Below are 17,738 nucleotides of genomic sequence, written 5' to 3'. Positions count from 1 at the left end.
CTATTCTTGGTCTTCCTGCCTTTCTATTATCATTTTAGAATAGGCTTATCAAGTTCAACCATAAGCTTGAGATTTTGATTAGAATTATATTAAATTCAAAGATTAACTGGTATTGAGTCTTCCTATGTATGTACATGGTATATTTTTTTTAAGAGAGAGAGAGAATTTTAATATATATATATTTTTTGTAGTTTTCGGAGGACACAACATCTTTGTTTGTAATGTGGTGCTGAGGATCGAACCCGGGCTGAACGCATGCCAGGCGAGCGCGCCACCGCTTGAGCCACATCCCCAGCCCTACATGGTATATTTTATCCACTGATTTAATTTTCTCTGATGTCATTCAACAAAGTCTTACAAAATTTCTTTCTTTTTTAAAAATATTTTTTAGTTGTAGATGGACACAATACCTTTATTTTATTTATGTGGTGCTGGGAATTGAACCAAGTGCCTCACATGTGCCAGGCAAGTGCTCTACCACTAAGCCACAACCCCAGTCCACAAAATTTCTTTTAAAAGTCTTTTCTAGAGTGGAGCATGGTGGTGGACACCTGAAATCTCAGCTACTAGGGAGGCTGAGGCAGGAGGATCATAAGTTCAGGATCATTCTGGGAAAGTTAGTGGGATCCTGTCTTGAACAAAAAATTTAAAAAAGGGCTGAGGATGTGGCTCAGTAGTAGAATGTTTGTTTGCCTAGCATGGAGGCCTTGGGCCCAATCCCTGGTACTGCCAAAATGACTGGGGGAGGAAAAAAAAACCCAAAACCCAACCACTAAAAGTCTTTTCTAAAATATTCCCTAGATAGTGTTTTTTGTTTGTCTGTTTGTTTTTGTTTTTGCTACTATAAATAATGTTTTTTTGTTGCTATTATTTATTTTTGCAGTGTTGGGGATTAAACCCAGGGTCTTGTACATGCCAAGCAAGCATTCTATCTCTGAACTACATTCCCAGGCTTTAAGTAGTGTTTTTAAAAAACATTTTTTTATTGTTGTTACTGGTAGTGATGTGATGTATTTAATGCCACTGAAAGACTTTGGTTTGCAGTACTGGGGATTGAATCCAGGGGCACTTTACCACTGTGCCACATCCCAGCCTTTTTGTTTTGAGACAAGGTCTTTTTAAGTTGCTGAGGCTGGCCTTGAATTTGGAATCTTTCTGCCTCAGCCTCCTAAGCTGCTGAAATTACAGGGGAATGTCACCATGCTTGGCTGGAAAAACTTTTAAAGACAGTTAAAATGGTGAATTTTATGTTATATATATTTTATCATAATGAAAAAAAATGTTTTCTAATACTCTGTGGCTACTAATTTTGAAAACTATTGACTTTTAGTTTTGATCTTGCTCAAAACTTAAAGCTGACAGTCTTCTAACAGGTTAAATCCCACCTACTTGTTCATTTGATTCTGATGTATTTGGGCTCAGTTATCAAGGTTTAAATAGCATTTATCTTGTTTTTCCTATATTTCTTGCTTATATACTCCCAGGGGTAGTTGTTTTCCTTCAATTAATTTTCTTTCTCCCCATAGGTTTAAGATTTACATAGTTTCATTCTTTTTTAGTGGTAACCATTGAATTTTGACACTATATATATAACTTTTAAATAATATCTTATTCCCCTTCCTAAACTATTCAATTACTACAGAAAAATTTATCTTCAATCATTTACAGGGTATTATTATTTAATGTATATTTCTATTTACATGTTGTCTATTGTTAACTTTAACAATTCAAAATACGTTCTCTGACAACAGCAAAAATACACTGAAAGCCAATTATAAAATGCAAAGAATTCCAACTACCTAAAGATTAAACCATATGCTTTAAAATAATCCATGGGTCAAATATGAAGTCATAACAGACATGAGGAAATAATTTTGATCCTCCTCTGTTCCCTATTCACTCTTGGAAAAAATGGAAAAGAAAGATTTTAAAGTTTTTATAATGACACAGAGAACTGGAGACACTAATCTTATTGAATTTCTCACATGGGGGAAAAAGTTCAAATAAGAACATTGTTGATTACTATTATTAATGATTTTAGAAAACAAAATCATAAGAACAACAATCACCTGAAATCAGCAAAGACACACACATGTATATATCATTATTTGTAACTTACTCAAGTTTATGATTCAAGCTCCATATTACAATATCCTATTCATTTTAAATCAGGTACTGATTAACAAATATGGATTAGTTATTTATAAAACAAGGCTTAGCCATAAAATTTACCTTAACATGTTTATTACTAAAGTGTTTAAAAACTTGACCAATGTTAAGATACTCCCCAAACTGATCTACAGATTCAATGTCATCTTTATCAAAATCCCATTAGTCTTTTTTGGCAGAATTTGACAAGCTAATTCTCTAATTTATATGAAAATGCAAGAAATTCAGAACAGATTAAGCCACTTTAACAATGATGAATAAAACTAGAGGAATCACTGTTGGTGATTTTAAAATGTCCTGTAATGCTACAGTAAGAAAATGTGCTGCTGGCATAGACAGAAATTGAGACTCCAAAATAAATCTTCATTTGATTTTTTTGATGAGAGTGCCAAGAAAATCCAATGGGAGAAACAATCAATACTCTTTTCAACAAATGGTGCTAAAACAACTGCATATGCACATGCGAAAGAACGAAGCTGGATCCCCATATGTCAAACTATACATAAAAATTAACTAAAGATGGATAAAAGCTCTAAATGTATGAATCTAACCTATAAAACTCTTAGAAAAAAATACAAAGAAATCTTTGTGACCTTGGGTTAGAAGATACCTTTTCAGATATGACAACAAAAACACAACTGAAAGGAAAACAAAACAAAACAAAGCAAAATATTTGACTTCCTCCAAACTTAAAACGTTTGTGCTTCAAGAAAGCAAAAAGACAACTAACAGATTGGGTTAAATAATATTTCTAAATCATTTACCTGATAAAGGACTTGTATAAAGAATGCATAAAGCACACTTATGACTCAACAAAAGAATGCACATCTCAACTTAAAAATGGGCAAAGACATTTCTCTCAAGAAGATTTACAAATACCCAAAAAGCATATGAAAAGATGCTTAAAACATCAGCAATGAGGGAAATGGAAATCATAACCCCGCCCCCCAACACACACACAAAGAGATGGATGAAATTAAAAAGACATTAAATGTCAGCAAAGATATAGAGAGGGGGAAACTTGACTTAGATCTCCTCATACATTGGGAGTAGTAAAATGGTACAGACACTGAAAAAGAGTTTGTTAGTTCCTCAAAAGGAGGAACCATAAAGTTATTATATGACTCACCAATTCCATCCTAGCTATATAACCAAGATTATAAAAACATATATCCGCATAAAAATGTATACACGACTGTTACTCATAATGGCCAAAAAGTGGGAAAAAAAAGAGAAAATCAAATGCACATCAAGTGACAAATGGATAAGCAAAATATAGTATATCCATACAATGGAATATTATTCAGCTACAAAAAGGAATGAAGCGCAATACATACTATAACACAGAGGAAGTTTGAAAGCATGACAGGTGAAAAGAAACCAATGACTACCTATAGCACGATTCCACTTATCTGAATTGTCCAGAACAGACAAATCTGTAGAAATAGAAAGTAGATCAGTGGCTGCTAGGGGCTGGCAGAAGGAGGAAGTAGATAGTGACTGCTAATAGGTATGAAGTTTCTTCTAGGGATGATGAAAATGCTCGAAAATTAGAAAATGGTGTCGTTGCACTACTCTGTGAATATGATTAAAAAAAAAACCCACTGAGTTGTACACTTTTTCAAAAGGGCAAATTTTGTAAATATGAATTATATCTCAATAAAGTTATTTAAAAATGAGTGGGCTGGGGATGTAGCTCAGTGGTAGTGTTTCCTGGTATGCATGAGGTCCTGGGTTTGATTAAAAAAAAAAAATAGGAGGGAGAAACTTGACTGATAAGCTGGGTCTACTTCATTGACGCTACAAACCAAAGAATTCTTAAAAGAGGGTATTTATTTGGTTCATTCCTGACTTTAAGTGCATTGAAAAAAAAAGGGTTAATTTGTCTCATGTCAGGAATAACTACCTGAATCAAAAAAAAAATGCATATAGCACATTCACAGGTCTAAGATTATCCGTGTAGGAAACTTCTGGACTAGACTTGACTTATCTCTTTTTCAGCAATACCTAAAAGAAGTCCTGTTTCATTTTTCTATCAGTGACTGAATGCTAGTGGACAAAATGCAAGACTTTTCTTTAGTCACAGCACAACAATTTAGCGTGTGTCCCTTTACCTTTCAAGAAAAGGCAAAGGGAAGAGACGGCATTCTTTCTCCGTGGGGGCTGGGGAGCTGGCATTGTAGGCTGCCTTTCATTTTCTCACTCACCTGCCTTTGCTGAGGAGGGACGAGACAGTTTCTGGCTATAGATGTGTGCAGCGCTTTGGAAAGAGGAAAAGGGGCCAATGGTGTAACTGCCTGATCGACAGCGTGGCAGGCCAGCGGGGCTTGGTATGTTCTGTGTCCCAGGATGTATGGAGGAAGAAGCATTGTCAGGGACTGGGCTCAGTAAAATTGCTGGCTGATGAGGCATGGTGGGGATGGCTTGAGGAATGTGAGATAAAGCAGAATGGTGGCCAGGCCCTGGCGAGAGGGCAGAGGTTGTCATAATAGATGACAGATGGGTGTTGGGAATTTTCTGCAGAAGAGTAGCAGCAGGACCAGAGAAAGAAGTAGAGGTACAATTGGTATAGACTAATTTAGCCTCTTTTTCTGCTGAAGTGGTAAATCCTATTAAAACAAAAACAAAAACAAAACAAAACAGATCATTTTAGGAAAAAATGAACATATCATCTCTATAAAAGATAAACATTTTTAAAACATCAGAATAATCTTAGCATGAAACAGAAACCATGAAAAATACAGACATTAATGGATTTTGCCTACCAGAGTCAACCTAGCAAGAGACATTTTAGTTTATTTTTGGTCCTTTCTAAAAACTGGAGTTGGGAATACCTCCACAAAGCAGAGCAGGCATGTTTTACAAACATTAGGACAGCAGGACAAAGCTCCTACAAGCAATGGCTAATTCCTCTCCCTCTTCACCCTTCTAGGAGAAAACAAAGTGCTTAGAATTCTAAAGAAAATGAAAAAAAAATTCCTGGGAAGGAAAATAGGTTATAGTGTATCTGAGAGAAAAATTCTAGGGGAAAAGGAAGAACAAAGGAAAGGACTTCTCAGGGGTAATTCTCATGCTTTAGAAGCATTTAATATTTGAAGACTCTTTCTTTTTGAAATTTATCAGAGCAAATCTATATAGGTTTGAAATCACTCACGAGATAATTTATCAGAGTGAATTTCTGTTGCCTGTTGCTGTTTGGGTTGCTTTATTTTCACTTCTTGTATTGTCTCAGGGTGATCTGAAAGAAGAAATAGAAAAAATACTGAACTTAGGCTCTCTTACTAATCCATTATAACAAAATTTTGTTTCCAAAAATGTAACCCAAGTACTGATCCATACTGTTAGACACTGTACATCAAGCCACACTTTTCCAAAGATGGACTCCCCGAGTGCTGCTGAGTGGGTAACCAATGCAATGATCCCCAGATGTTGCCAACCCCAGTTCTGCCTCACTGAACCAGGGAAAGATACTTAAACCTAGAGCAGCCATCCATGGGTTGCCAACAAGTAGGACATGCCCAGAAAAGAAAATAAGTCAGGGCAGTCAGATGCCTCTGTCAGGAATTTAGATTAGAGATATAAGAGACCAATTTGGTTGGTAGTGCCAAAGAAGCCAAGAGATCACAGTATGTAAGGAGTGGGGCAGCTACCATGAAACACAAAGAATAGCCCCATTATGTGCTGGCATACTACCAAGAGAATACAATGACTCTATATTTTAAGGTCAATGCCTCAATTTTATTTAAGATAGGTTGATCAGTATACTGAATACCAAAATCACTCATGTTACCACTGGAACAAATTAGTTTTTCTCTACTACAGAATTTTGAAACAGAACAGAGCTAATAATATACTTGGGGAAATATTCAAAATTTTTGTCAAGAGTGAAGTTCAGGGGCTGGGGCTGTAGCTTAGTGATAGAGCGCCTGCCTCCCACATGTGAGGCACTGGATTCGATTCTCAGCACCACATAAAAATAAATAAATAAAGATATTAAAAAAAAAAAAAGAGTGACGCTCATACAAAGATTTAAGCTGGGACATGGTACATCCCTATAATTCCAGTTACTGTGGAGGCAAAGGCAGAAGGATTGCAAGTTTCAGACCAGTCTGGGCAACTTAATGAGACCCTGTCTCAAAATAAAATTTAGAAAAGGCTGAGGATGTGACTCAGTGGTACAGTGCTTGCCTAGCATGCACAAAGGCCCTGGGTTCAATCCCACTACCACAAAAATATACAAACAAACAAACTTTCAGAGTGAAAAGATAAAGACTTATGAATTCAGTCCTCTCTAATACCACCAGTGATGGTAATTCTGTCACTATTCTTGTTTGCATGAGTCTGGTTACCACACTATCAAATGTTATTTTCTTTCTTTTGGGTACTGGGAATTGAACGCAGGAGCACTTGGTCACTGAGACACATTCTCAGCCCTATATACAAAATAGTATCACCTTTGCTGAAGCTGGCTTTGAACTTGTGATCCTCCTGCCTCAGCCTCCCGAGTCATTACGATTACAGTCATTATGATTACTGGGCTCAAATGTTATTTTCTTGACTGAGGCCTTCCTCCTGTACCTCTAGACATTCTTAACAGGTACAGACAGGTATAGACAGTCTTTGTAAACATAGTCATTAATAAATGAACCTTAGAATCTCAAATGACCCATCTGTATACGTGGGTGCTGCCAGGCCACGCTGTGAGGGCTGCCCCATTACTGCCAGGGGAGGGGTCAGTGCCCATGTGGGCCCCACCTCCTTAGTGGACCTTATTATGAGCATTCCTTGGCCTTCCTTCCACAACACTGTTGTTATAGGAGCTTTTCAGAGCTCTCATCAACTTTCTGGTAGCTTGTCACTGACTTCCATTCACCAGACTGTGGTGAATGGGACTGTGATGGTTCTGGTCATTATACTGCTGGCAACTACCAAAGTGCCTAACACATGACACTTGCTCAGTAAAAATGTACACAAGGAATGAATCAACAGACGAATATGAAATTGGGAAAGCTCAAAGAGGCTGTGCTCAGAAGGGCTGCTAGTGATATGATAATTCCATTATGCAGTGAGTTAAACAGGCTTTTCTGGATTAGCTTATGAACCAATCAGCTTTTAAAACACAGGGTTGAAGGTGTAATTCAGTAGTAAAGGGCTTGCCTACCATGAGTAAACAACCAACCAATCAAAAGGAAAAACCCACTAACATTGTTTCTTTGGGAAAATTCATTTCACAATTTTTTGGGGAGGGGTGGTGGTATGATGGTTAAACTCATAGGTGCTCTACCACTGAGCTACATCCCCAGTCCTTTTCATTTTTTTGAGACAGACATGGGCTGAATTGCCTATGCTGGCCTTGAACTTGTAGCTGGTATTACCATTCCCAGCTTCATTCCACATCGGAAACGATCAACTTTCCTGGCTACTTCCACACCAGATTATGATAGCCGTAAGAGCAGGGAGGAAGTGTCCAACAATTTGCATCTGGTACTTAAAACACTATCAAAATTATTATGTTTGTTCATATGCCTTACACTAACACCTAGGTTTAAAAGAATCTTTAAAGCACAGAGCATTGTTTATCACAGAATGAAACTGCATGTTTTGATCATGATGATGTGAGCAAGAGAGTTGGTCCACATTTGATTTTAAAATCCCAATCACAGAGTACCTCAGCAGGGAGAACTTTTAGAAGCAGGTGAGAAAATTCTGAATTATCAATGCCTGAGGGAAAGCCAATGGCATTTGGGGTTGGGACCAATGACATCAGACATCTCACCAGGTACAGAACAGCCCCACACAACAAAAAATTCTCCTACCCCAAATGCCAGTGGTGTTGAGGGGGTCTCACCTGACAAGAATGAGAAACAAGCCTTAGGAGAGGCAAAGAGTGCACACTGAAGGCACAAACTTGGAGTCAGGCAGACGAGGGGTCTAAGTCCTGTCTCTGTGGTGAAGTTTTACTTGGTTCTTTTAGCTCATTTTCTTATGCATCAAGAAGTTTAAAAACAAGACCTACTCCATGTGGTTTTAGGAAGTAAAAAATAAGACCATGTCCAACAGATTGTAAGATAAGTATTCACTAAATGTTAGCTAGCTATTATTAGCATTTCCTGAAAAGCTCTCTGCTATTAATTATCATGAAAGAAACAAAAAACCCAGACCATGCCCGTCTTCTGCTCTGAGGACAGGAAGTGCTGCAGCCCATCTCCTGCTCCAGCCCCGTGCTGCAGTTTCACCCCGGGATGCTCAGCCAGCCCATCATTCTCTCCGCTCCCCTGCACCTCCACTTTTTCACCTATTCTCATTTTTCATTCAACAACCAGCACACTTACCACCTTTTGCCCCACTATCTGAATAACTGCTGCTGTTCTTAGAAGTTTTAGTGTGGGTCCCCAGGAAGACACTTGCAGACTTGTTTTTTTGGGTATAAAAAGTCAATACCTCCTCCAATTCAGCCTCACTGCAATGAGAAAAAGTTTGGTCAGCACAGGAAGCTGTTCTGAAAAATCTTTCCAGTAGATTTTATTATGGAAACAGAATAAACTGGAGAAGGAAAAACAAAAAGCACAAGCTGAAAATATGTCATTAATAGATGGTTAAAAAAGAAATATAAATGAAGCCAATCTAAAAAATATAAAGTGTGGTAAGGTTTTATTCATCCCACATGGAATTTTCTAGATCTGTACTATCTGCAATGGCAACCGCTAGTCATATGGGACATTTAAACTTAATTAAAATTAGATAAATAAAGATTTTTTTCTGAATTACACTAGTCACACTTCAAGTGCTCAGAAGTCACCATGGAAAGGTTTACTAGACAACCATGCTCTTGGTCAGGAGTCACCAAACTTTAGACTACGGGCCACCAGTGAATAAGTTTATATATTTATACATATAAATAAAACACATATATATGTATATATGTATTTAAAAGAATATGAGAAAAATACTATTCATAGCTATGGAGTCTGAAACATTCATTATCTGGCCCTTTGGGTTGCCTATCCAATTTCTAGATAACTGATGCATCTTTACTGAAGGAGCTACTTATCATTTTAATTGCCTATGTCAGAATTAAGGAGGACCCACCAGTGTGACCACAGTAGGACTCTCTAACCATTTGTATGATGCAGGAGACTCAAATACATGGTCTCTAAGGTCACTTAGAATTGCTAAAATTATATGAACATCCATAAAATGGAAATTATTATAAAGAAACATGAGGCCTATCCAGTCAAGATATACATGCATGAATTTGGTAACTTCTGTAGCAGCTTCTGGATGGCCCTTTTCTTTTCTTTTTCCTGAAAACTATGTTCTATAGCTGGTCCTCAAATCAGCAAAGCATGCTTGCATTATTACAAAGGACCTACATTCCAATACACCAATAAGAACATACATAGAAAAACATTTCTATGAATCTCAGCATAAACCCCAAGGTTTCCATAGTAGCCTGGTGCCTACAAGGTAAGTACTTCAAGTGACTACCAACGAGCTAAAACGGGCGGCAAACAGTGTAAAATACACTGCCTTTGCCTGGCAGTGTATTTTATTTGGCCCTTCACAAAATAGGCAAAGGATATAGTTGGTTGAACAACAAGCTGCACCATTCCTGTCTTATCCTCTGCTGCCTGGCATTTGAAATTATCAGTCCTGACAAAAGTATCCGCATACTTGCAAAAACCCAATAAAAGAAGAACTGACACTACCACATATTTTCCAGTAATCAATGCTCAATCCACAATCAATAGTAAATATAATCTCATTTATTTCCTTTCCAAATCTACATTAGTTAACAGTATATATGATTCATTTTTAATATCCAATAGTTCTGCTAGGGAAATACACATCATTTTTTAAAAGTTTGGATTTTCTTCTCTTTTATATTTTAGGGATTTTTGAAGACCCTGAGGAGGATCCAGAAATGAATCTTTTAGCTTTAAAAATAGAGCTATTCCCTGGACTTACTCTATTCTATTTTTATAATGTTGATGTAAAAAAACTGTTTTTTGCTTTATTTCTATACCTGTTTTACCCAAAACCCCAAAACTGCAAAGAAGTAGCAAATATTAATTATAGAACGGCCACAAAATGACCTATTTGTTTGCTATGTTTAAGAGCATGGCATGGAGGCTACAGTGAGGCCTATACAAGATATTACACAAAAGTCATTCTGTGCTAGGGACTGACACGGAGAGAGCTGATTTTCTACTGATTTTTTCTCCGGACTGTGATTTGATAATTGGAGCCTAATTAATGGGGTGTGCAGTCAGTTGCTCTAACCTTGCATTTTTTTAGTCTGCACAACTTCCTAGTTAGAAAAGGTACTCCAGTATGAGCTTTTACGAAATTTAAAACTATGTGCTTTTATTATCTCATCCTTTGGAAATAATGTCAAAGGACAAAATGGCCTGGCTGATTTGTATCAAGACAGATTTGAATACTGAGACTTTCAATTCCTAAAGGTTAATCTTAAGCAGGAGAAACTTGTTCTGTTGTATATAATTTAGGTGTAACTATCACAGAGGTGAAAAACTCTTAATCCACTCAATATAAGCAAAATTTGGCCATCTCTACATATCAGTACATCAGGGACAAAGTCAGACCCAGAGAACACTAAAAGGCTCTAACTTCAAATTTCCAAAAGCTTCTCTCAGTACTTTTAGTGGTATGTACTTTAAAAACTGTCTAGATCTACAGCCCAGACACTCAGAGCAGTGTTTTGATAACTGAAACCAGGACAACAGCAATGTAATTGGCTGAGATAGGGAAAGGCTAAGCCTATGAAATTTCTGCTCCTTCTGAGAGTGACTTCATTCATATCTGTGTGTCAGAAACAAGGGAATTTGGGGGTATTCAATGAACAGTTTGGAAGAAAGAATAAGGGTGGCTTTTATTAATCAGAAGTGTCTTCTACCTTGCTCGTCTGATGAAATCCTGAAAGTTTTCTGTATTCACCCCATCTTCCTCCTCTTCTTCAAGTTTCTTCTTTGATTTCTTTTCAGCCATTTGTTCTGTTTCCTATCCAAGCCCAACCCCACAGAAAAACAACAAGATAAAACTGACTCCTGATAAATGCACACTTTGTCATGTGGTTTCATTGCTTGGGTTAATTGTTCCTTATAGTAAACACTTTTTATTCTTCCATGTACTTTTGCCACCTATAAACTTGATATATTACTCTTGGTCATTATTTCATGAAATGTTTTGAAATTCCCAAGTAAGAGTTGCTGAATAAATGTAAATTTTTACCATGGTTGTACTTTCTATTTGTATGGCCTGTTATGAAAAGAGCTTTTGATAGGAACTTAGTAACATCTGTGATCAGACACGTGGCTTTAACAATATTGTGGCATTGCAGAGACACAGTATTTTGTTCCAATTTGGACAGGAAAGATGTCTTGGAAGATTCTCTTACACCAACTTCCAAAATAATGAATTCTCCCTCCCCGACCCCAACTGGTGCTATGCATCAAACTCAGGGCCTTGTGCATTCCAGAAAAGTGCTCTACCAGTAAGTTAAAACCCCAGCCCTTTCTATTTTGAAAAAAGGTCTCACTAAGTGGCATAGGAGTCTTGCTAAATTGCTAAGGCTGGCCTCAAACTTGCGATCCTCATGCTTCAAACATTGAGGCAACTGGGATTATAGGCATATGCCACCATGCACAGCTCAACTTGAATAAATTCTTTATTCATGCAAGATACAACAGAATTTTCAGTAGAGCTGGAGTAACTTGGGTATATGGGTATGGAGGGTTGACAGTCTTCTAGAATTACATGTAACTTTAGAAAACTCAGTTACATTTTTTTAGGCCTCAGTTCTTCCTTCTGTAACCTGAACTATATAACCTTTACCTTTTTCACTCCCGAGTAATATTTTTAATATATTCTGAGGCTGTTGGATATAAGACACTTTGCAAAAATCACAATTAAATAGTGTATTTCTTAGGCTTGGTTGTAAAATGTTTTGGAGAAGAAAAGCTAACTCTCTGAAAAAAATATGTCATCATATTAAATTCACAGTTCCAATTCTCTCTTTCTTGAGTCAACTTACCATTGTCTACAGACTAATAGCAATAATACAGATGCACATATGTCAGAATTCATCTCGGGTATGACAGAGCTCAAAAGGAATGGAACTTCTGATAAGTGTTAACTATGGCCACTGGGTTTTCAGAAATAATAAGTAGCTTTTCAACCCAACCAGGTTAAAGTGTGGGATTCCTCTCCCCCTCACAGCAAGGCAACAGGGTTGATGGGGCCACAGAACAGAAGCTGGACAGAGGTGTACAGCGTGTGACTGATGATGTGTTACAACTCAATGCAGAAGACCCCCAGACTAATAACTTACCTTGTTGTACACAATGATAAAGTCACCTAGTTGGTGGGCGAGGATTCTTCTCCGCTCTAGAAGTGCCAATCGTCGACTAGGTAATACCATCCTCAGTGAATGCTGCAGGTTACTTGATGCTCGTTTAAGGAAACGAACAACCAACTCCTATAAAGTAAAAAATAGGGAAGGAAAAAAGTAGGGCTTGTGTTAATCAACAGAAGACATGCTATGATGGGATTAGACAATAGAGATGTCAGAAGAGGTCTGTTATACATCCTGACGAACAAGATCCAGAGCAAACATGTTAGGTTTAAGAAGGATACAGAAGGCAAAACAAAAGACTCTTATTTTCTTCACTCAATAAGTTAACAATCAGAAAATCAAATGTGCAAAAAGGTAGTAGTTGTTAAATTACATTTATAAATGGTCCTATGATAAACCCAAAGGGAAGATCTCACTTCTATTAAGGTGATCAAATGGAGCTTTTTTTTTTTTTAAAAGAGAGAGAGAGAGAGAGAGAGAGAGAGAGAGAGAATTTTTTTAATATTTATTTTTTAGTTATTGGCGGACACAACATCTTTGTTTGTATGTGGTGCTGAGGATCGAACCCAGGCTGCATGCATGCCAGGCGAGCTCGCTACCACATCCCCAGCCCAAATGGAGCTATTGAGGGAAGGCAACATTCAAAGTCAGTCTAGGAGCAGACGAAATCATCAAAGATGAGAAATCAGAAAAAGAACATAGAGGGCTGGGGGTGTGGCTTAGTGGCAGAGTGCTTGCCTGGCATGCATGAGGCACTGGGTTCAATCCTCGGCACCACATAAAAAATAAACAAATAAAATAAAGGCATTCTGTACATCTACAACTACAAAAAATAAAAAAAATTTAAAAAGAATAGAAATTGTCACACTTAGAGACAGAAAAAGAGGAGAAAGAATGGAAGTGGAAAATGTTAGAACAGAAAGAAACACAGGAGAAAATGCCATGAGGGCCAAGGGAGAAAAGGGTCCCTGTCAGGACTTCCTGAAGTCTGGAACTGGAAAGGACCATGACCAAGACAAACCCCTGATCTGGCCACTTCCGGGTAGCTTTGAGAGGACATCTTCCAGTAAAGAGGGAAGGAAGACACGCTGATGTGCACCAATAATGAAGGAAAGGGGTACACAGCAGACGCTACTGATTTAAAAAGTTTCGTGATAAAGATATAGTAGTTTGAAGGTAATGACCTTTTTATCCCTCCCCAAATATAAGGGAGCTTCCAGAATTGGGGATTGCCAAGGCAGGTACAGTAGAAAGTCCTGAAGGGAAAGAAAGAATACATCACACTTAAGATGCAGGCAAAGGATTGAAACCTGAACAGATACTAATCAGATAACTCAGAACATTGCAAATGCTTCAGAGACTTTACAGGAGCAAGAGCCTGAAAGAGGATGTTGCCCCATCAACACAATAAAATGGCTTTCAAATGATGGGCCTTCTGTGAGTTATGAGATAAAGAATCTCAAACCTAATTCAAGACCAGAGAGGGCAGCTCTACAACTACCTTCCTCATAACCAAAACCACGGTCACAAGTGTCACAATAAGTCTGGGTTTGCTCTCTGGATATATTTTCAAGAAATACATCACAGAGCTCGTGTTAAATTTGTAGTGGTGAATTTACATATTCATATAGAAAGCCTCATAGAAATCCTGAGTGACTCTAAGCCAGCATTTCAGCAGTTACTTATTTTCAAGCTATGTTCTTTTCTTCTTGAATTTGATTTTGGTTCATTGTCCTTCCGTGCCAATTGACTCCAGCACTAAGTGAACAGTCTCATAACCAGAGGGTTGGATTTCACAGTTCCACTCTGCTGTCTTTACTATAGGGTGGTTTAAGTTGCTATATTAAAACATTATTTTTTCACAGTGGAGCAGACAAACTGACTCTCAAAAAGGCAGTCTCAATTTTCCACTTGGAAAGAGCAGAGCTAACATTTTCCACTGATGGTTGAAGGATTATTCACAACACACAAGTTTTTATCTCTGGGTTGTACTGGCTACTTGAAATTAACAAGTTGTTTTCTGGAATAACCAACATGTTTTTATAACAAGCCTCACATAAAGACTTGCCTTTTGTATGTGAAAGACTCAAAATTAGAGTAGGGTCACCACTGAGAGGGATAAAGGATGCAACTTTCTCAGACTTAAAGGCCCCTCTCTTTTTGGTGACAGATCCCTGTTGTAAAAAATGCTATGTAAGGACTGTGGCTTCTTTTGTAAGTTCTGGCCTTACCAAAGAGTTTTAAGTTCCCTATCACTGTGATCCAACAACAACAACAGCAACAACAACAACAAAGCCTTCCTAGAATGTTAAACCCTAACATGTTCAAGTGATTGGTATACAGTCAAAATTACCACACAAGGTTGATTTCAGAAAACCAAGAATTTTATAAAGGTACAATTAATAAAGAAAAAACGTTAAGTTAGAGGACAGTGTGTTCTGAGGGACTATGACAAGGTGGTGACTTTCAAAGAGCTCAGGTGACTCTTAAGGACAAAAAAACAAATAGTCTATGACACCTGGAAAAAGTGCAAGATCAAGGCAGGTGCAGGTGTAACACCTGGGCCCAAGTTGTTCCAGTCCACCAAACAGAAGCTGGGGAACAACAGACCTTGCTTCTCTGAAAGTCTCTGTTTCCTCGCCTATAAAATGGGGATGACCATGCCCATCTCAGAGTCAATAAAACATGAGGATGTTTGAGATAAGACAGTAAATTGTTATTCTCTTTGAGGGTTTTACACAGGCCTTAACATCAAAGGATCAATCAATTTCCATTTCCAAATGAAATAAATCAATGCGCTCCCTAACTAGCATAATGAACCTGGATCCAGGTCAAAGATTTGTGTCACATCACATTAAAGTAAGAGTAATCTAGAAACTTTACTGTGCAATAATTCTTCCACCAGAAGAATATACAGAAGAGAAAAGGGGGGAAGGGAGGAGGAAAAAAGGAAAGGAGGAGAAGGGAAAATAAAAACAAAAGAGAAAGGGAGAGTTGAAGGTTCCAAGGGGAAGAGCCTCACCATCTGTTCATCCTCTTTGGCAGCCCAACTGGCACTGAGGGTCTGACCTCCACTGTCCTTCGTCAGGCGAACTTGAACATGCTGGAGATAGGCAGAGAATGCTATTCGGGCCTGCACTTTGCTACAGAAATCCAAAACAACACACGGTTATGAGACAGAATGGTAATTCTACCAAATGTGTACCTGCCTCTCTCAAAGTGGCCTTTGATGATCCTTCCATTAGGATGGCTAAGAAATATAAAGCCATCATATATTAAATAAAGAGCCCCAGTTCTAAGCAATACATGAGGTTTAATTTTTTTTTCTTATTAAAAGGATCAGAGATAGAGAATCCTATTTATACTCTCACTACTGGTATGGGGTGGGGGGCAACAAGAACAGAAAAAAACAGATTTTCTACTCATCGTGTTATCTATTTGATCTTTTCTTTTTTCAGGGTGGGGGGGTACTGGGAATTGAACTCAGGGGCACTTGGCCACATCCCCAGCCCTATTTTGTATTTTATTTAGAGATAGGGTCTTACTTGCTGTTGCTGAGGCTGGCTTTGAACTAGCCATTCTCTCAGCCTCCCGACTGCTGGGATTACAGGTGTGTGCCACCGCAGCCGGCTATTTGAACTTTTTAACACCTTTCTTGGGAGACGGGACAAAAGTACTGAATCCTCACAAGAAACACTGTAATACAGTTTTGTGTTTTTGTTTGTTTTTTGTTTTTGGTGTGTATGTGTGTGTGTGTGTTTGTTACTGATTCTTTTTGCATTGGAGGCCCTTGAGGACATATTTATCAGAGAGTACAAAAGTATGGATTTTGTTATGCCAACTAAGATTTCTCATGTGCTAAACCTCTGAAACAGGAAATTGATAAATCCTACAAAAGGAACTTTTCAGACCATATTTTAAGGTCATGCTTTTCTCAAGTACAAGACAGGAGTGGCTAGAGCCCAGAACAAATGAATGAGGTCCAACAGAGTTTGGCATAGATAAACCAATGGGCTGGGACAAGCCCAGATGTTCAGTGAGAGAAAAGAAAGCCTCAGCAATAGTGACAAGCACCACAGCAACTTTGCTGAAGAATCCATCCTTCTTCTGCCTAGACAAGGGAATGTGATCAAGCTATAGCAGGAAAGACAGAGGTACTGGGGAGACAGTGATGATTTTCACTTCAGCTGTTAACTGTGGCAGATCTGTTTTCTTTCAGGCAAGATTTTGGTTACTTCAGCTGATCGGCCTTCTGGCACTGTAGCCAAAATTACATCAGCGATGATTAGGGCCCAACACAAACTCTGTTTACAATCCTCACACATGCAGTCACTGGATGCTTTCTACTCACTGTCCCCCAAGATTAGGATGAAGGGTTTGTCCAGAGCAAACTGGAAATCCCACGAGGGCCCGGGTCTAGGTTCTGTGTGTCTTTGCAGGATTCCAGGGCAAGGGAGTTGGGCTGGGTGTCCATTTGCTCTTTAGAGTTTCATACATAAGAGCTTCAGAACATGGACTATATATATAAATAAGGTCAAATCTCTGTTACTGCCAGGGATAATTTATGGGAGCACAACATGAATCTGAAACAATAAATTTGTATTTCCAAATGTTTTCAACAATTATATTCTTGTTCACCTAGAAAGTATATCTACTATTTCCCCCTCAGCCATCTCCATAAGCTTTACCTCCATAACAAATGACTTTCAAGTCAAAATACATTAAAAAGATTGTTCGCTTTGGGAAACAAATTCACATGTAACATAATAAGCAAAAAAGTGTTTTAGACATCTCCAAATGTAGCAGAATACTCAACTGCATCGATTGGTCCCTTTATATTAAAGCATGAAGGTCTTTTGGAGAGGGAATTATTGCTCATAAGTTGGTATTTCGATCGTTGTTTTGTTGCAAGTCAAATGGAAAAGTACTGAGATTTTCATTTCTATAAACCTTACTGAAGAGATGCCTGGAATGTTAATTCTAAGATTGTCTCAAAGTTGTTGATCAGCTAGTCACTTGCAGCATACACCCCACTCCAGCAAAAAAGAAAGAATGAAAACCAGAAGGATTTAAAGTAAAAGGAACTTACTTTTAAAACCCAACAGGTTGTATAGATGCTCAGCATATAAAACGCACAACAAGGAGGCTGTGCCTGCAGTCTCAAGCCCTTGACTTTGCCCCTCCCCAGACTTCT

At 38.1% G+C, this 17,738-nt stretch overlaps 1 protein-coding gene across 23 annotated transcripts in view; it reads right to left on the bottom strand.

The window, feature by feature from the left end:
* Ttll5 (tubulin tyrosine ligase like 5) overlaps positions 1-17,738 on the bottom strand; it is a 260,216-nt gene that overhangs the window by 134,106 nt on the left and 108,372 nt on the right. For 20 of the 23 annotated variants that reach the window (XR_005729960.2, XM_040276119.2, XM_040276121.2 and 17 more), the window contains 6 exons: positions 15,567-15,687; positions 12,521-12,667; positions 11,087-11,190; positions 8,502-8,629; positions 5,324-5,407; positions 4,377-4,778 (listed from right to left, as the gene is read on the bottom strand). Coding sequence is in view for 22 of the 23 variants with exons in the window: in XM_040276119.2 (XP_040132053.1) it covers positions 4,377-4,778; positions 5,324-5,407; positions 8,502-8,629; positions 11,087-11,190; positions 12,521-12,667; positions 15,567-15,687 (986 nt within the window). In the remaining variant the exon portion in view is untranslated. The remainder of the gene's footprint in view (positions 1-4,376; positions 4,779-5,323; positions 5,408-8,501; positions 8,630-11,086; positions 11,191-12,520; positions 12,668-15,566; positions 15,688-17,738) is intronic. The other 3 variants (XM_040276129.2, XM_040276130.2, XM_040276132.2) reach the window with 2 other exon arrangements.

The sequence above is a fragment of the Ictidomys tridecemlineatus genome, chromosome 5 (assembly GCF_052094955.1).
Source record: "Ictidomys tridecemlineatus isolate mIctTri1 chromosome 5, mIctTri1.hap1, whole genome shotgun sequence".
Lineage (NCBI taxonomy): Eukaryota > Metazoa > Chordata > Mammalia > Rodentia > Sciuridae > Ictidomys > Ictidomys tridecemlineatus.
The sequence above is the reverse complement of the archived record's forward strand: the minus strand, read 5'-3'. Positions and strand labels throughout refer to the sequence as shown.